A 21,420-nucleotide genomic window follows, 5' to 3' on the forward strand; every position below is an offset into this window, starting at 1 on the left:
CGCCATTAGCTAGGTAATTATTGTGGATCGCATTTCTTGTTGGCCTTGAGTAAAGAGATGAAAATCCGAACGGTATACTAATATTCACAGCAATAAAAGCAGTTGAAAAGTGGAAACAAAAATGCACAACCATGAGCCTGTATTATAACAATGTCGGAGAAAATGTAAAAAAAAATCGCCAACAATGGGGGGATTTACTTAATCGGAGCCAGCTGTAAAAGCTTTTTTTTTTTCACTGTAGACTGGTTGCTCTCACGGGTCAGCAACGTAATTGGTAACTGGCTCGTCATAATGGATGCTCAATGCAATGACTCGGAATTTAGTGGAAATGGCTGCTTGGCGTAGCGTGGATAAAACTCATGGGGCAATAAATTTGCTGCTTTATAGTGATTGTTGTGTTCTTAATTTGGAATTCTTTGTAGCTCAGCATTAAAAATTATTTTACATTACAAAGTGGGAGTTGACAATGTTTTCATTAACTCAAAATAATTCTCGAGTTCGTTCGATGTGAGATATCAGTAAAAATTTTAGCAGCGAAACGACCTAAATTCATGTAGACGTATGCTGATAAACTATAACGGTTTATAATAAATAACATTCACGTTTTGAATTTTAACATAATTGTAAATTATACAAAAAAGAGTCTAAATTTAAAAAAAAAACTTGAAATTTTGTTTCTGTCTTTAAACTCTCAATTTCTGATGTCAGAATTCAAAGTTATGATTCTAATTCCAATGTTGGTCGCCTGATTTTTGTTTTTCGATTTTTGATTCTCGTTTTCTAAGGTATAGTTCTGAGCATGTTTTTTATTTTTTTTTTTCAAAATTGTGATGTCCTATTTTCGACTATCGTTATTCAAGGTTTCAGTCTAGACTTTCGTTTTTCGAAGTGCGGTCTCCGATACATGAAGTTCCACTGTAGGTTTAGATTAATGTTAGATTTGCGTTTTTACCTTTTTAATTTTTTTGGCTCTTTCAATCATTCGAATTGTTTTTACTTTCTTACATAATTTTAACTTTTTTAATTTTGAACTGCATTTCTGACTTGATTCTGACTTTTTGAGTTGGTATTTTCTAATTTCTTTTAATTTTTTACTTGTTTTCCGGTTGTTTTAATTTGATACCTCGTGGTTTTATTAATTATAAATAATTTTTAAACTGAATATTTTTGTTCATTGACACTTTTCTCTAACTTTTAACTTTTAACCATTTTAAATGTTCAGTTCTTGTGACTTTGAGTCCCCGGCTTTAATTTATTGACTTCAAGCTCTTGAGCTTTTGATCTCCTGACTTCTTAATTCTGAGATCTATAGACTTTTAGAATTTTCGATTTGATTAATCTGATTTTTTGGCTTTCTGATAGTATGACTGTTAGAAATTTTGAAGTTTTTGACATTGTAACATTTCATGTTTTCTACCATTTTTTACTTTGATTTTTCGACTATTTGAAACTTAAAAAAAATAACTTTCTGACTGCTTGGTTTTTGGGTTATTTTGACTTGGCTTATTGTTTTCCTAGTTTATTTTTTATTTTTGATATGCATATGTTTTTATTCTTGACCGTTTTAATTTTGGTGTGAGTTTTAGAATTTTTGATGTTCCGATATTGTGACTTTTCGGGTTTCTAACCATATTGAGTTTGAAGTTTTTAATTTGTTGTTTCTTTGATATTTTAACTTTTTGCTTTAATTGTTCTACTTCTGGGCATTGTGACTTTTTGACTTTTATCCTTAACTTAGTGATTTAACTTAGTGACTGATCGATTTTTATGACCGGATGCCTTTTAGATCTTTTGTTTTTTTTTTGTGTTTACTTTCAAATATTCAAATCCTTTGACTTCTTGATTTCCAAATCTTTTGACTTTCAGAGATTCAACTGAATATTTTTGTTCATTGACACTTTTCTCTAACTTTTAACTTTTAACCATTTTAAATGTTCAGTTCTTGTGACTTTGAATCCCCGGCTTTAATTTATTGACTTCAAGCTCTTGAGCTTTTGATCTCCTGACTTCTTAATTCTGAGATCTATAGACTTTTAGAATTTTCGATTTGATCAATCTGATTTTTTGGCTTTCTGATAGTATGACTGTTAGAAATTTTGAAGTTTTTGACATTGTAACATTTCATGTTTTCTACCATTTTTTACTTTGATTTTTCGACTATTTGAAACTTAAAAAAAATAACTTTCTGACTGCTTGGTTTTTGGGTTATTTCGACTTGGCTTATTGTTTTCCTAGTTTTTTTTTTTATTTTTGATATGCATATGTTTTTATTCTTGACCGTTTTAATTTTGGTGTGAGTTTTAGAATTTTTGATGTTCCGATATTGTGACTTTTCGGGTTTCTAACCATATTGAGTTTGAAGTTTTTAATTTGTTGTTTCTTTGATATTTTAACTTTTTGCTTTAATTGTTCTACTTCTGGGCATTGTGACTTTTTGACTTTTATCCTTAACTTAGTGATTTAACTTAGTGACTGATCGATTTTTATGACCGGATGCCATTTAGATCTTTTGTTTTTTTTTTGTGTTTACTTTCAAATATTCAAATCCTTTGACTTCTTGATTTCCAAATCTTTCAGGGATTCAAAAAATTGAAAAATTTAATTTATTAAATCTCTGGTTGTTTGATTCTTGGAATTTTTAATCGTATTGACCCTGACTTAACACGAAACGAGTCTGATAGCATATAAACTTTTGTGCCACAGTGGTCTAAAAAGAAAAAAGTGGAGCCTGATTCCATAGCGTGGTTCACCTTCATCCTATCTTAATAGTGCCTTTGAAACAACTATTCGTGTGAATGACCTGCATAATAACAAGTTATCAAAAGTTATGAAAAGTTTACTATACTAAATTAAAATAGAAATACTACAAGGTATACAGCCCTAGGGTTGTATGAAATGGTGACGTGGGACTGTACTGTAATTACACATACAATAAATTCGTTTGTTCAGTGATTCACATATTTTAATCCTCATCCTCCCTTCATTTTTTAAGAAATGTATTCAATTTCACTCGAAAGAACTTCATTTACACTTGGTGATGTTGTGCCTGTAGTGTTTTTTTTTGCAAACAACATTTAACAATTACATTGATGTTAAAGTTTAAAAAGATTCATTTTTTGAATTGGAATACTTCTTTCAGGAAGTTCGGCTATATAGGGATGTGAAATGAAAATCTTAAACCGAAAAAAGTGAAAAATATGTCCAATTTCAAATGCTAATAAATCGGTTAGTATTCGATGGATTTTCTTCGTTCTTGCAGCAATAGATTGGAAAATCTTCTAAGATTCTTCCCAAATCAAGATAATTGTAATTTTATTATTCAAACTATTGTACTATTGGAAATAGTCAAGCCTTGTCAAAACGAAAAATTCGACCTCTGATTGGTCGTTATATGATTGCTTCCCAAGCACGGTCGACAGAATTATATACCTTGCAATTGAAAATACGCTATTTGGCTTATATAAAAGCCTGTTTCAGCCGAAGCCGATCATAACAGTTCTAGACTGCGACAACAGCAGCCATCCCTTAGCAGCAGCAGTAGCAGTGCAGTGGATACCAGCGATAGCGAATAGCGGCCACAGCTGTGGCGTAGCAATGGATAGCGCACTAGTTGCAGCTGATCTCAGCATCGATAGCAGCTGGGCCAGCTGATGCAGGGGCAGCGTTGACAATGGCAGCGTATAGCGGCCACAACTGTGGCATGGCTACTATTAGCGTAGCAGTTGTAGCGGGTATATTTGACCATGAAGCATTTATGCAATAATTGAATAAAAATTGCAATTGCAGCAATCGGCCTTTTTCAAGGCTACTAAATGTTTTTGGAAGTGCATAATGAATGTTTATTAATAAACTGCAACTGAGGTTTAATGCTGCTGCAAATGCACAGCAGTGTGATGTTTATTACGATTTGTTGATACTGTGCTTAACAAGCGGTATATACGAAACAAATCCGATTTCAAAGTGACTGACACGCAAGCAACCGGGTTATCTTTCTTGTAAAAGTATTCTCCTTCAACCTTGCCGTCGTGGCTTTGCACACAACCCTCCTGTGATTTTTGCTTCACAAGTTTGTTGCATTTGCCGACAATTAAATTTACTGTATAACGAAGACAGCTAAAGGGCCATCCACATTCCACGTGGACAGATTTTAAACGATTTTGCAGCCCCCTCCTCCCGTCCCCGTCCGTCGACAACTGCTCATATAACTTCTAAAAATTTTGTTTGGACCGTGGACATTACACAGACAACCAAATATAGGTATATGATTTTTTTCGTAAAGTTAAAAATAATATGTTACGAAAATTGTCTTTAAATTTTTTTTTCTATGGTTTTTCAGATTTTTGAATTAACGGTTTCTTGAATTATCGACTTTTAGCTTATTGAATATTGGCTTTTTGATTTTTTTTCTGATTTTTCATTATTCAATTTTTTATTTTTTATCTTTTGCCTTTTTAATTCTCGATTTTACATTTTGGACTTCCTGACTTTAGAATGGAATTTTTTTCGACATTTCTGAGTCTCTATAATTTTGAATTTTTTGACAAAGGTCAATGTTTTTTTGACAACTTTGATTGTTCGCTTACCTGAAATCTCTTATTCTTGGCATCATGACTTTTTAAGCTTTACCTGTCTGAGTTTCCGTTTTTCAATTTTTAATTCCTGGATTTTTTACCGTTTGTTATTTTGACTCAATCTTATCATATTGAATTTTCTACTTTCTGACCGTTTGGTTTTTAAAAATGCAAGACTTATTGAATTTTGTAATTCTGACTTTTTTGGCTTTTTAACGTTCAATTTTAATACATATTTGAACTAGAAATATCGAATTTTGCATTTTAAATTTTATTTTCAGGATCCTCGGATTTCAACACCGATTTTGTTATTGAATTTTTCTATTTAAACTTTTCGGTTGTTTGACCTTTTTTGCATTTTTATTCTGTAGCTTTTATTTTTTTTTCTTTCTAAACCTATTGAATAAGTAGTTTCTCGTTTTTCATTTTGAATTTTTGACGTAGAACTACGTCTCTAAGAAAGCCAACCCTGCCCTCACAATAGGCTTTGTGATATTTGAAGTTTAGTTTCGCGTGACGTATAGTATCATTTACTAGAAAGCTACCAGAGCTGTGCATTTTTATATTATTACAAATCCTATTCTATGACACTCGTAGAGATGCAGTGGAACCCGCGGTCTCTAAACAAAACGAGCATCACTATCCCTTTCCTTTCCTAGAAGCACCGCCTTTTTGGTCGTGGCCGGCGTCTTTATTGGTCAGTTTTAAAAGTATTAACCAGAAAAAAATGCACAATGAGAATGTAATGCTAGTCTAAAGCACCATTGATCTGGTTCATTTTGCAATTTTGTTGGTTTGACCAATTACGGAGTGCAACTACAGGCAGTAGCTATGCTATGCTATGTAGAACTACGTCTCTAAGGAAGCTCCGCTACAAGTGAATTAAATGAAAATTCAAAAACGCCAAAGAGGAAGAAATTTGTCAAAAATCCCTCGGTTAGTTTTCAACCACTCGACTGAAAAATTAGCTACGCATCCAATTGAAAATTATCAAGGCTTTTCAAAACGCAGATTTCAACCAATCGGAGCTGAGCTGCTTTCCCTAACACGGTCGACAGAATACTATACCTAATTATCCGGGAATGCACTCTTTAGACTCTGCGAGAGTCTGTTTTCTGCTCAACCAAATAATGTATTAAATGACAATATGCAACACGCAACAGCTTTGCGTTCCTGAGAATGCAACTCGTTCTGCCATCTGCTTCTATCCGACACGAACAGAGTTTCGAGCCTCAGCCGCACAAGTGCAATATGCAACACGCAACAGCGTAATAAACTGTTGTGTAGCTGAGAGCAGGGATGGTTTCTCCTCAGAGGAAAAAAGAGAAAAGTGAAATTCTGACTCGCTCTTTTGAAGTCGTGTGCTCTTCTAAATTGTTCTTTTACACAAAGTTGCTCTTTGAGAAACTTTGTGAAGCTCGTTTTGGTTAGTGCGATATGCTGGTCATTGGTACTAGTATTTTTCGAATGGAAAATTAATCTCACATTCTTCCTCTCGCGCTGGTGTACTTAGTTCAACCAGTGATGCCACATATGCCGTTTTATCTGTATTTATACAGATTTTGTAACGTATTTTCCATACAGATATCTGCATATACAGATTACAGATTTTCTGGAAATAATGCAGATTTATACAGATTTTTTAGTTTTCCTGATCGCAAATTAAACTTCTTGAAATAGTTGAAAAAAAATGAACTCAAATGTTGTAAGGCTTGTTCGATTATATTTGTATGCTTCGCGTAAGCGTGTGCATGGATGAATTACAGGATATATGTTTGCCTATTCCCGGCGGCATCTAAATTTTGATTGTAGCTTAACATTTATACTTGCAGTTTTGAACAACAACACAACTCAATAGGGTTAGAGAAAATATCGATCTATAATATGCAATACAGTTTGTGTCAATTGTGGATGTAATTCACTAGTTAAAATCTGATTTCTCTCCGCCGGGAATGGGTTAAACAAGTTTCTTGAAGTTTTACCAAGGTGACAAGATTTTTTGAGCATCAAAATACAGATGCAAATGTGGCATCACTGAGTACAACGTGTAAATCAAATGATGAGAGTGGAAAATGCCCCCGCGGGAAAGTAAAAACGTAAGAGCTAAGCTAAAACACATCATCATATTTCTAAGCTCTTCAGCTCTTCGTCCTCATCACAAAACCAACAAACGTTTCAAAAAAAAAAACCGTATCTCTTAATGGGCAATGAAGGTACGTATACTGTTTTTTAATAATATTGTTACAAAAAAAATTATTATTGATGTAATAATGACAAAGACAAAACAGACGAGAATTTTAGACACAGTAATCCCCGGTCCCAATCACGTTGCCTTTGACAGTGGTAATAACCACATTACTGTGAAAGCTTATAGAGATGAGAGTACGCCTGTCTTTCTGTCTCATGCTCTCGCGGCAAGCAACGTAACCAATTTCTCAGTACAAAGAGAAACAAAGAGTGGAATTGTGTACTATCATTTCTCTTTTTTCGTTCACGTCATTCCTCTTTGTGCTGGTGAGTTTCTCATAAGCTGCAGCAATTCTTCGAAAAGTTTACTCTTTGTGCACTTGAATTGAGCAGAAAACATTACTGGCTGAGGCACGAAAGGGCCCTTCAAACCATCTTCCGTGCCTGTATAGATTCCATTGAACCACCACCATCATCAAAGCTGGTATATGTGGTGTAAGTGTAATTAAGTTTGAGTGTAAATACTTTCTTCGCGGGTTCAATGCCAAGTATCTTCAACCGATAACTCTCTTTTTGCCGAGTGAACTAATTTAATCAAAAGCTCATTTTTCTCACGCTTTTCACGACGATTTTTCGACCAACGCTTTGCTTACCCTACTCTAAAAAGTCGAAAAATAATGAATGTTTGTGATTTTTTTTCGGATGTTTAAAGTAAAGTCAAGTGTACGGGTATTTCGGCTAATGATTAAAGTGTTTGAAGATGTATTTCATGTACGCCGCGGATGGTGGGAAGATGTATTTTGTATGTGAAGATGTAGTTTCCTCCGTTCTTATAGCAAACGATTGGAAAATTATCTACGCACTACGTACCCTTCCATCAATCTGAATTCTTTAGTACCCCTGTTGACTCTCCTTCTAACAAAAATAAGTCCCTATTATAATACAACTGGTGTGAGAAACGTATGAAAGTTCTCTCCAGGGAATTGTAATGAGGCGATATTGTTAGGATGGACAGAGGCTAGGTACAGTACAGCATTAAGCTTGAAGCGAAAAAGTAAACTTACACACAAGCACGGATATGTATGATAAGTGTATCACTTGCTTCAATAGTGATACTGCCAATAATATGAAGTGCCGAGTACAGAAAACACCTGGGCAATATCACAATGGATTATTCTCTGGTCGCAGTGATGAGTCCACACGGAAAAAAATATCCACGCATCCACCCAAATGCAGAAAAATTTTAATTTGATTGTGCAATCTATTGTAGTATTGTAAATTGTCAAGTTCTGTTGAAACACAGATTTCGACCTTTGATTGGTCGCTTAATGCTTGCTTTCCCTAATACGATAGACAGAATATTATACCTAGTCAACCAGGAATGCTCTTTTTGGGCTATAAAAGAACTTAATTTGTTCAAATCATTTTACTAGCGAATGGTACGTCCGATATGCCTACCACATGTACCCAGACTGTAGTAAAGGCATACCAAAAACCTAAATTAATCCACCTAGCGGTGAGACCCAGCCTTTCTCATTCAAACTTATTATATGTTAAAATAGATTTACACGATTTAACAGAAAAAATACTCCTTTGAAATTTTCGCTGGTTTCATTTTTCACTCTAAATAAGGAATTTCGGATAGGCGGGGGCCTAGTGTGGTTGTTAACGTCTCCGCCAACCACGCTTGACGCCTGGGTTCGAATCCCACCGCCGACATAGGTGTCGATGGTTGTGAGGTGGCGTGATCCACTCACAACCAACCCAACTGGTCTAGATTCAATCCTAGCCGACACTGGGAGATTTTCTGAGGCGAAAAATCTCTGGGATCACACCTTCCATCGCATGAGGAAGTAAAGCCGTTGGCGCCGGTCCGTTAATAAACGGGTCGTGAGTTAGGGTAAAAAAAAAAAAAGGAATTTCGGATAGCCAACAGCACAACTATACCGAACATTCACACACATATGAGCATTAGGGTGGGACAAAAAATAAATGTTAGCTCCCATACACTTTTCGTGTTTCTTATGGGTCCCATAACAACTGTGTAACTTTTCATATCGATTGGTGAAACGCCCGACTTGCGCCAGATTTTTAAAGTTTCCATACAATTTTATATGGGAAAATCCACTTTTTCAAAACTTATTCTCTAGAGATGTCAAGTTGGCTCTTAAAAAAATATCAATACATGATATTTGTAGGAAATATCATGGATAAAAACTCGTCTGAGGGCCGTAAGGCGCTACGATGCTTGTCGAAACAGCTATTCACCCCAAACTGATTGAATGACTGACGGACGGCTCACCATTGAAATTTTCCAGCAACACTGCTACAGCATGCTGCTATTGCAAACATGCTTAAATATGAGAAATAATTCCGCATGGAATTAATTTTCAAAGTGTGAAAAAGTGCTCATAGTATCTTCGGGGAAGCCTCCAAGATAAATTTAAGCGATATGATTTCTCATCACATGGTTGAATTTGCAACAGCAGCATGCTGCAGCAGTATTGCTAGTAAAATTCAATGTTGAGCCGTTCGTCAGGTATTCAATCAGTCTGGGGTGAATTCACAAGCAAGATAGCGCGTTGCAGTCTTCAGAAGAGTTTTTCCCAAATTTCCTATAAATATCATGTATTGATATGTTTTTAGGAGCCAACTGGACATCTCTATCGAAAAAGTTTTGAAAAAGTGGTTTTTCGCATATAAAATCGTTGGAAGTTTTAAAAATCGGGCGCAAATCAGGCATTTCACCAAATCAGGTAGCAGTGTTGCTGGAAAAAATAACACCATCGCTTTTTCCCATATAACTGTGTCCCAGTCTAATGAGCATACATTAAAACATACATATGCAAATACCATGAAAAAAATATGTTTCAAATACATCACGCGAAAAATCCAGATGACTACTTCTGGTTGCCGGAATACATCCTAAAATGGCCAAATTTTGCCTAATCCGGGTATTTCGATGTCGAAGATGCCGACTTTCAGTTTCTGGAAAACAACTTAAGATGACCAAATAGGGAAACTGCTCCATTATTCATCTCATTAAGCCGATATTCACGAAGAATGCACGGATTAAACACCAAATTTTCACGAAATCACTGAACAAATAAGCATTTATGGAATCGTTTAGCATTGTATATTTAGTAAAATTAGCTAGATTTATCCTGAATTTTTTAGAACAAACCATTTTTCACAACGCTTCCATATCCATCTCAAAACTTGAATCACTGCTCAATTATTCATCTCACGATGCCCCCATATTCATCACACTGTTAATCATGAATGAATCACATTATAATGGATGAACGTAGCCGCAGCCCATCGTAGTAGTTACCTAGATATCCGCTGCAGTTGTTTACGTGCAAAATAGGTAACCAAGGTAACCACTACAGTGCTGTAAATTCATGTAAATTATGTCGGAATAATTCAACATTTTCAGTATGATTTTTTCGTATTAACAGAAACTGATTCGGCAACTCTTTATTTTCTTCAACGCAGTGAAAACAGATTAGAATACATACAGTTGAAATTTAGGAATTGTAGAAATTCATCTCATATATTTCTGCTAATTCAAGCTTGTTTTAGAAAATTTGAGGTGAACATTTCAAAGATTAAAGTATTCTTAGTGTAGTTAGTGATTTTGTTTAGTGATTAAAATAAAAAGTAGTCCGCTAGAGATGAAAAAAACTTTGGTTGGCTGCTGAACGAGTCCCGTTGTAGTCGTATAAAACGATGCGCGGATTTTGTTTTCTGAGGTAGATGCTTTTAAGTGAGTTTTTGAGGATTATACTTTATGAGAAATCTAAAGTGAACTAAGAAGAATCCATTCCATGAATTAGCAGATTAGTTTAAGAAGAAGATATGCGTTTTTTCCTGTTTTCAAGTATGTTTACATGTTGAATGAGATGAATATACGGGCTGAGATGAATAATGGAGCAGTTCCCCTATCATCCATTATGAGTATTACGGAAGCGTTACACCCAGAGACCAGAAATCATCTTAGGACGCCATTTTAAATTTCTAGATACATAGTAGCTTCCGATTTCTGGAAAACAACCTTAGAGGGACAAACATTACCCAATGTTTTTGGGAACATTATCCGGGGCCCGCAAACTCCATATTTCACTTTGAAACCCGATTTTGCAGCTTCCGGTTTAAGAAAACATTCTTGAATTGTCAAATACAATTTAATGAAGGTATATCCACTCTTTGGGTACTAGAATATTGATGTAATATATAGAGTAATAATTTAGGTATAGTATGTGATATTTAACGTAACATTTGTGCTAAAGAAAAAGTGAAAGGATAGAAATGACTTTTAATTTCAACTTCAATTCCGAGCAAGGCCGCAAACATTGAAATAATACAATACCAAATTTAAATGATGTTGAGGCCACATATTTTGATGGTTGCTATAGTTTTAAACAGTCAGCGGGTTACGTTTCTTTCTATAACTTTCAAACCACATGTTTAAACATTATGAATTTCATTGTTTAAGGGTTTAAAATCCCATTAATTTGAATTCAACTATTTTCATAGCTTCTGAGATATAAGAGCGATTTTCACATTTTGACGCAGCGCCACTAAAAGTTTGATTACAATGAAATTCAATAGAAACCTAAGCGGCAAATAGACCCTTCATTTGACACCAAGATAGAAAGAATCGGTCAGACCATCTCTGAGAAAAGTGAGTACGAAAAAAAAGGTGCACATACACGCAAAAGTTCAAGCTTTAATCATCCAATGTGTCCTTTCAATTCGCACAGAATTTGCTCTTCGCACTTCGCACAACCAATGCGTGAAACGCATAACGCAAAAGTTGTACAAGGAATACATTGACAGAGATCAAAAACAGAATATGTATCATATACACAAAAATCGTAATGTCTCGGTAAACTTCGGCTTCGGGCGATCAGTTTCGAGGCGCTCAAAAAACCGTTCTCTACTTTCACGAGCCGGTGCGTATCAACGGCTCGTGCATCCCTAAAAATCGTCAGCAACCGAAACAGCCAATAGCGAGCCTTGTTGCCGCGGAAGTTATTGACGCTGGTGCCAGTAACGTAGCACCGAATGCATGTGAATGAAACCAGAGTCATAATTAAATGCAAAATGTTTTGGACTTATCTCATATTTTTGTTTATTGTTAATGATTGAATGATGTTTTCAAATGACCTGATTCATGAAAGTGAATCGATCAGACAATAATTTTTTCAATGGAGTCAGTACCCAACTTATCAGTATTGATTGCTGGTTGCACTGTTTTAACGATGCCAACCTTCTGAACAACGGCTGATGCTTTATAAGTGCAGTGGTTTGGAGCTGCGCAATACATTCAAAATACGCTAGAGCATCAAATGCGTTATGCCCAACGCACATGCGTTGTACTGGTTCCAATTTTAATCAGTAAATGCGCTAATTTCGCTCATAAATGATGTGGTTACACACACTCCAACTTTTGCGTGTACACACGTACACACCCACACACAAACATATACACCTATACATGCATACATGCAGAAAATGCTCGATTCGTCAAACTGAGTCGAGTAGTATATGACATTCGGCCATTTGGATCACTTTCCTACCTTTTAATTAGCCAGTGATCGTTAGGAGTAAGTCAATATGTTTACTTTCATTATGTGATTTCACATTTTTATTAACAACGGACAAAGTTACAATCTGATTACAATGAAATTCAGTAGCAATCTATGGGGCAACTAGACCGTTCATTTGACACTAATTTCGTGAAAATCGGTTCAGCCATCTCTGAGAAAAATGAGTGATTTTAAGCAACCTCATGATAACTTTTCTTTACATAACTTTTGAGCCATATGTTCAATCATAACGAAATTTAAAAGTTAAGGGTTTTGGAGACAGCCCAACCGTATGAAACTAGTTTTATTGAAATCGGTTATGTGGTTTCTGAGATATTGATGTTTCGTGATTTTTACATTTTAATACATAACCTCTAAACAAAAAATCCGATTACAATGAAATTCAATAGCAACCTATGGCGCAACTAGACCTTTCATTTGCAATTAATTTCATAAAAATCGGTCCAGTCATCTCTGAGAAAAGTGAGTGAGTTCCTTCTAACCTCACATTCACTGGGGTGATCTAGAGTTTGTTTTTGCTGCCTATAGACGATCAATACATATTCGCTAGAAAACTCTTTCAGATCAAAACAGGTTCTTTTAAGTAGGTACCATAATTTATTACATTGTTGCATTTGAAGTGATCAATAACAATAACTTTCATCCAACACTAATATAATAACTCTGGAAATCAAATAAGTTACCATATATGAGTATTTCCAGATTCGGGATGATAATCATAGATCGTAGCGAATCCCGGATGATATTCATAGGACACTATTTTGAATATTTTCAGGGCCTCCACAATATTACCAAAGGGGATTTTATTAGTTTTGGATGAAAGTTGAATTGTTGTCACTTATTTCTTTTTTGTATAGTAATGTTTCAATGATTGATTGAGTTTTATGACCTATTGATTTTTTTTATATTGGCTTTTTGAATTTGACTATATTTTTATTTATTTTTCCACTTCTTGAATCTTCGATAGTTCGTCATTTTTACCCGGTGACAGTTTGTTTTTTTTTTTATTTTTATTATCTTAAATTTGGCATAGTTTTTTAACATTTTTTGCATTTGTGAACTGTTGACTTTTGATCTTCAAACAATTATTATTTTGACGTTATGAGTTTTGATTTTAGATTTTTACTTTTGAATTCTTTTTTAATTCCTGATTCGTCGAGGTTCGTATTGATTATCTCATGTATATGTAGTTTTATATTTTATTTATCTTAAAATCATTTCTCGAAAGGCCGCAGAATATTGCGAAATTTTTTTTTCTATCTAGAATCTAGTGTTTAAGAAAAAACGTTACAAAAGTTTCTCACCAAGATGGAATCTGTGAAAACATATATTTCCACAAAAAACTCACAACTGCGAACCCTGTGGTAGTTAAAATTATCGTATTAAAACACGAGACAGAGAGTTTATTTTTCGGGGACGAGAGCTCAAAATAGTGAACTTTTTTCATTTCATTCAACATGTTGCCTGAATATTCAAAAATGAATATAAAATCGGAAAAACTATCAACTACGAATGTTTTACCATCTATTTTTGTGCTCTGATATATACTTTTGATCGATAATTAGTTTCACTGCAGAAGATGTGTGTAAATCGGTTGAATATTACTTATATAGCAAAAGACACAATTATGGGTCACTTTTGGCATTCAAGATCATTTAGTGTATCAAAGCGTTAAAATCCTTCACAAAAGTTATTTTATTGTTAGCTTGATAATAAGTTATTTTATTCAGTCTTGATGTATTATCATGCAAAAGTTATAAAAATAGCTAAAATATGGACTGACCCATAATTGTGCATCGCTAAATGTAACATCACTACAATTATGCGTCACTTCACTTATTGCACAGAGCAGAATCATTGTTTTTATTGACATTTTCAACATAGAATCATTTCAATCATATAAATAAGGTTACAAGTAAGTTATAAAAAATATCACTGCCAATGAAATTGTTCAGTTTCGTGAGAATATACATATTTGCGTTAAAGTGACCCATAATTGTAGCTGACCCATAATTGTTGAGGCACTGTAGATAATGTTGTCTCAAAAAACTTTGCCGCAGACATAACTCTTCTTATTCTGAAGATATATTGTTTCATATTTGACTGGTCCTCAAAATTAGATTTTTTTATGAATATCTAAAAAACTGTCTGTATAGTAGTTTGAAGTAGATACAAAAAAGATAGCTTAAAAACGTCATTTTTTACACATCCCACAGTTAGGCGAATACTGGCAGACGACACCTGCATAGGATGAATTATCGGGATCACTTTCCGATATTGATTGAAAAATTAGTTCTTTCTAGTATCTTCATTGCCTGACATGCAATTCAATAAGGCATCTACAATTTTGCTGAAGACGCCATTCCTCTAAAATGCAACTCTGAAAAGGTAGATTTTACAGCGCCACTAGCGGCAGAGTTTCGAATCAAAACTTATTGTCATTATTTGAGAGTTTTTCTACACTAAATTTTCATTCGAAGGTAGTTTGAAATCAGTATTTGGAGAGTAAATGAAAAAAGCCACGTTTTTGAGCTTTTTTACTGCTGTGCGCTGATATAGAACAAAGTAAGAATATTTCAACAAATTTCATACACCAAAGAAAACAGTTTAAGGACGATTTTCACCATTGTGAAAATTTTTTCAAATTATATTTGTCTCCGAACCGCTAGGGAGTATAATATTTTGAACTAAGCTCTTGATTCTACGCATTTATGTTAGAAATATACCTTCAAAAATCGTCTAATTAACTCTCGAAATACATGTAAAAATCAGAAACTGAAGAGATTGTTGATTAACAACTCACAACCAGTGACAGAAATGGATGTTCATTATGAAAATATTATTTCTTGGTACATCAGAGTATATTCTAGTTCAATTTGCTACTGTAAAGCAACATGTGACACTTTACGGCTTCCAGTTTGAAAGTTGTTTTCATTCTTTGGCAGCTTTTCTTAGTAGTCAGTACAACTAATTAGAAACTCTCAACCCCACTAAGCGCCCACAAGAGGAAAACTTACATTCCTTCTACGTGGGATAAAGTATTCCAGTGCTTGTTTCGCAACGTCACGGAAATATGAGAAACTTACCCGATTGAGTCACGGTTTTAGATTTCATTCGTTCTAGCGTTTTTCGCATAAAAAACTTACACCACAAGATCTGTTCAAATTCGTATGGCGCCATTAGCAACCGTCATAAACACAAAAAGCTACACGTTCAGACATAAACTTTCCACATTCCTCACCACTCAGTTCTTCAGCTGTAGCATCGTTGGCGTCAGAAATACAAAGGGTGAAGAGGCCACTTGCGAATGCCAGCGGCGTTTCGTTTCTTTTTTGGTCTTTTTTGTTTTTCATTTGCATAGATTTCCCCACTAGTACGACTGGAGTATGATGAAATACGACGTCAAGCTTGATTGTGAAAATTTTGACCCCCGCGTACGCAACCGCAAATCTACATTGGAGATTTTTTGTTTCCATTCGAATGCTTTTATGCTTTTTCGTACAATTTGTACGAGCATATTTTTCTTACGAGAAAACAAATTTACAAGTTTCCAGTTACCTATCAAAATTGTGAGAACGATTCATCAAACGAAACCTGAGCGTGAGCGCTAGAAGCGCTCGTTTGTTATTTATGTGGGAAACCAGCTTGATTTATTCAGCTGTAATTAACCGGAAACAAATTGCCTTCCGCTACTGCCTGATCTGGATCTCAGTTTGAAATTGTACCCAAGCCCAGGCCAACTTCGGGTGTGCAATTACAAATTCATTGCTTGTACGAAAATTTGCATCCTGTGTGTCCTGGTCCCGAGTGCTGGCGATTTTGCGTATAACCATAGCACATATTTACCTGTACCTGTAGATCCGTAGAAAAGCAAACTAATGAATGATATCCGTTTTTCGTTTTTCCCCTTTTCCGGTTCCACGAAACCCACCTCCAGCGAGTCTGTGAGTTTGCTGTACTTCAATAAAACCGAAGCGGATATATGGTGCCGGGAGATGTTGGAAAATTTATGCGAAAAGGACAAAAGGTAAGTTCTTGTGATTAACATCAGGTACTCAGCTGTGTCACCGTAGTCCGAAAGCTAGGTATATGCCTTTAGGTTCGTGTGTCATGTTCGCTCTGGATAACGTTAGATTGTTAGAAAGATGGAGTGCTCTGCCACAGACGGAAGAGTTTCTTAAAAAATACAATGACTTTAATTTTCAGGTTGAGTACTTCAGTTTAACCGAATCCAAACGGTCAGATTGATTTGAATGAATTAGGTTCGCGTTATTTCGAAAATAAAGTTTAAAAACAAAATGGAAAATTATGGATTTATGATAAACGGGAACTTTCGGGGCCAGCACTTCGGCATTATAATCGCCCCAAACTAGTCGGAGACTTCTCTGGACTAGAAAAACAATCAAACTATGTTCATAACTGTATTACTTTAATATTTTTATGCTGTCACACTCAGTTAATTCAACATTACTACATTATTACTGATTCCACCACAGGGAAATAAATTCAGCATCAACAGGGTGTCACCGTAAAAGTGTTACACTTTATTTATGCCATAAAATTTTAACTGAATATTTCTTTTCTGGTGAAGTTACAGTTGAATCAGTTCAATTCAAGGCTTATGCCTTTGTATTTGATTACGACCCGCAAATGCTCCTCAAAATTATCATAAACCGCACGCACGACTTCGATCGGCATTGCATCTCAGATTTTCACTAAATGGTTCTTAAAAGTGTCCAAAGTTATATGTTTTACTTCACTCAGCTTTCGTAGCATGTACCCCTAAATGCTGAAAGCCAATGGACTAAAATCAGGAGATGATGCGGGCTATTTAGGGGTGGTTACAAAACACAGTAAATTTTCGTTTCACCACTTCTGAACAACCAATGTCTTATGCGCTGGCGCTGAAGCCTGTTGAAAGAGGCTAGAGGAAATAATTTCTTGACACAAGACAGTGAATGGTCTATAATGACGTGTTGTAGATAATACACTTCATAAATTTCTACACCTCTGTTGATGATTAGGAGTCGCAACTTTCTCTGTTGGATATTGCTCCCCAAAACATCACGGCTGAAGCAATCTGGAATCCTTTCACTCCACTTTTAACGGCTGGAATATCACAGAGACATGCTCCATACACACGATCATTTTGCTTGTTCAAAATAGCCTCCGAAGAAAATAATATTTCATCTGAAAAAATATGTTGTGAGCAGCGTACGTATTCAGTAACAATCGAGATCTGGCAACCCTGTCATTTTTCTCATTTAACTTGCTGACCGGGCAGGATTTCGTCGGTTACACTCTTCAATCGCTTTGATCACCACTGCAGCCCGCACTAGGGATGGGCGATGCTAGCATCGATACCAAAGGTATCGATACTAGGGGTCGGGCATCGAGTATTTTGGGATCGATACTCACCGCGAGAGATGAGCACCGGTATCGATACTTTCTAAATGATGATTTTCGGAAAAACTTGCAGGTTTGATACCAATACTATCGAACATCGATAATCGATACTCCCTCAGCCGACACTTCTATACCTGGTATCGAAGTTCATTGAAGTATCGCTATACCAAAGTATCGATACTTTCGTCAGTATCGCCCATCCCTAGCCCGCACAATCCGTTTTTTACTCGTTTTCTGCTTGGCGTTAACCGTACCAATTTCCCCAAATCATTTGATGATCCTGTACACGAATAATCTGCTCAAATTCAGATGTAAAAGCTTGCTTCTGATGTGTATGTTGCTGATCCCGGCACAATACAAAATCTTGATTTGTTATCTACTTTTTCTTAATCACTAATAGTTTATTCGACGTGGTGGTGTTTAACTGAGCCAGATACAATTAGTTCTTTACTTGAATCCATTGCAATCTTCCTCTGAAAAAAAAATTGCAATTAAAACAAAAACAGCTGATTAATAAGGTAGGCCTTCCGATGCGAAAAGAGGCACTCAAATGTGTGTATCACTTTTACGGTGACCCCCTGTATAATATGTTCCAACATTTGTTAACATTTTTATAATATTTTAATTAATTTGTCTTATTTTCATGTCTTAATGTTCCCGTTTTTTTCGTTAATTTTAACAATCTTTTAAAATAACCATGGTATCTCAATTTATCTTTTTTTTAAAATACGTTTTGCGTTACGTTTTTTTTTCACATTTTCGGGGATTTATTTTACATTTTTTGCTTCTCTTTTAGGTTTATCCTACTTTTGAAACATTTACCGATCATTTTTTTTTATGTTTTTTTTTTCAACATTTTTTAAACAATTTTTTCACATTTGTTTTCAGTTTAGAACTACTTAATTCCTAATACCTTGAAAGCATTTTTCGTTTGACATATTCCTATTTTCGCATATTTTCGTTTGACATATTCCTATTGTTCTATTATTTTTTATCTTTCTTGACAACTTACATTCTCTATTTCTTTTGACAATGATCGAGAATTTTCTTTCGCAGCATTTTTAACATTGTTAACGTTCTTTCAATTTATAGTATTCACTGTTACCGTAACCTGTTCCGTATTTTTTTATCTTCTCGACATTTTGACCATTCTCGACATAGTTTTTACGATGACGAATAAAAATATCAAAGATAAAATAAAAATATAAATTATGAAAAATGTTAGAAACGATCGGCAGAAAATTTTTTGAAACCATCAAAAGAGATATGGTTATATTATTAAGGAAGGTCAAACATTTGAAAAATGGATAGAAAATAGTGAAAGCTTTTTAAAGAAAAGTCAACCAAATATTAAAAAAAATGTAAAAAACTGAAAATAACCCGTAAAGAGATAACAGTTTTTAAAATAAAATTCAGTTTTTCCAAAGTATCCAAGAAAGTATCAAAAAAATGTAAATATGACGGAAAATACAAAAAAAAATTAAAAAAAAGTGAAACATTCACAACAAAATTATTTGAAAAGAAAAAACTTTAAACGTGTCAGCGACAGTTCCGAAAACAGTCAGAAAAAAATGTCGTATCAGGTGAAAAATGTAAAAAATATCAGTGATGACAAAAAAATATCCAAGAAAAATGAATAAAAAATGAAACATAAGAAAACACGACCAAACGCAAAAAGAACGTAATATTGGAAAATGATCAAAGTTGAAAAAAATCTAAAACACAGGAAAAAAACTTAAAAGCTCCAAAAGTGTCGAGAAACGTCAAAAGAGGTAAAAATGCGAAAAGAATGATAAAAGTAGAAGATGATGTCAGAGAAAATAAGAAATGTCGATAACATTTTTCAAAAGTTTAATAAAATAAATCACAATTTTTTTTATTATCATTATTATTATTTAAATTATCATTATTATTATTATAATCATCAAAAATGTCAAAATAGGTCGAAATTCCCAAAAGACCAAATTGTTCGAAGAATTAAATTCAAATAACGACATAAAACGGACAAAAGAGCTATCAAAATAAAAAAAAAATTAAAAATCACAAAACATGAAAATAAAACAACAATCTAAAACAAGATGAGTGACGAATGACCAAGAGTTTAAGTCACCTCATTAAATAAATAAAACAAGACATTGAAACAATGTTGAAAAACTAACAAAAAATGTTTAGAAAACTATAAATAAAAAGTTCATGCATTAAAATTTATTGAAAAATTGCCAAAAAGTCAGCGTCGAAAACAAAGATTAAAAAATCAAAAAGGTTTCTAAAATATCGAATAACATTTTTATGTACAAACATGTAAAAATATCGGTTAAGTAACAAAAAATCAATATTATGTAGAAAATAAATTGAGAGATGTCAAAAATAGCGAACAATCATCGAATAAAAGATATGAAAGATTGGAAAAAAACTTCAAAATGAAACGAAAACAGTGGCAACCCTCGAAAGTAGAAAATAGCGACAGTAATCAAAAATGGTCAACGTGGAATCAAAATTGAGAAGATGAAAGATAGCTGTCTAGTAAAATGTAAAAGAAAAGTCGAACGATAATTTCAAATATTTGTAGCAATGTTAAAAAATTGATAAACGTGGGAAAAACATAGATAAAAACAAATCAACAACATCAGTAAATGATAAAATAATGTCAAACAAATTTTAACAATGTCTAAAATAAGATACCTAAATTTAATAAAATAAATAAAAAATGATAGAAAGTGGTTGGAACCAAAAATTGGTCAGTAACATCAAAACACTTACTAGACATGTTTAAATAGTTCATAATTTAAAGTTGAAACCAATATGATTCAAAATTCAGAACAATTGGTAAATAACACAACACTGGTAGACAAAACCAGGCCCTAGCCCCTAGCCAGCTTAAAAGTGCGTCCAAAGGCCGCAAAGTAATAGTTCGCTGGGTTCGTCGCTTCTATGATTGCATATGGGGAAACTTAATTCAAATTTCTGTAGATTTTACATACCTCCGTGCTGGCTAAGGGTACTCAAATTCACAGGAACGGTTTAAAGGTTTCAGTCTTTCAATTATTTTCAGTTTTTTTTTTCTGCTCTAAGGTAAACCTGTGTTGACAACTGGTCGACAAAAGTGCAAAGGAGAATTTTGACCCAAGAACTGAAACTGGAGAAAACTGAAATATTATAGCTTTTCAAACCGTTCCTATGAGTTTTGGTGTCCCTAGCCGCCTCGTAAGTGCATCAAGTCTTCAGAGACATAAATGACATTTTCCGTAAGCAAAAGTATAATCAGCCGAGCTGATTAGGGGCACCAACGTACAGCCGCAAGGTTACAGAGTCCGCTTTGGCGACGGATGGTCGAGGGTTCGAATCTTAGTGGAATCAGGCCGTTTGGTTGTCAAAGGACTTTAGCATGGGTTAATTCTCAGGCTCCCCACCACGTACCCTTCCTTCAATCTGAATTTTACCGTACCCCTGTTGACTCTCCTTCTAAAAAAGATAGGTGCCTCTTATGATGAAACTGGTGTTCGTAACGTATGAAAGTAAGAATGGACAGAGGCTCGGTTTAGTAAGCTTGAAATGGAAAGGTAAAACTTACACACGAGCACGGATATGATTGGTTAGCGTATCACTTACTTCGGTCAATAGTTATACTGCCAATAGTATGA

At 34.5% G+C, this 21,420-nt stretch overlaps 1 protein-coding gene across 13 annotated transcripts in view; it reads left to right on the forward strand.

Annotated features, from left to right (window-relative positions):
• LOC129725749 (cytochrome b5 reductase 4) overlaps positions 1-21,420 on the forward strand; it is a 128,504-nt gene that overhangs the window by 101,348 nt on the left and 5,736 nt on the right. For all 13 annotated transcript variants that reach the window (XR_008728165.1, XR_008728166.1, XM_055681914.1 and 10 more), the window contains one exon: positions 16,311-16,400. Coding sequence is in view for 11 of the 13 variants with exons in the window: in XM_055681914.1 (XP_055537889.1) it covers positions 16,311-16,400 (90 nt within the window). In the remaining 2 variants the exon portion in view is untranslated. The remainder of the gene's footprint in view (positions 1-16,310; positions 16,401-21,420) is intronic.

The sequence above is a fragment of the Wyeomyia smithii genome, chromosome 2 (assembly GCF_029784165.1).
Source record: "Wyeomyia smithii strain HCP4-BCI-WySm-NY-G18 chromosome 2, ASM2978416v1, whole genome shotgun sequence".
In the NCBI taxonomy this organism is placed as follows: domain Eukaryota; kingdom Metazoa; phylum Arthropoda; class Insecta; order Diptera; family Culicidae; genus Wyeomyia; species Wyeomyia smithii.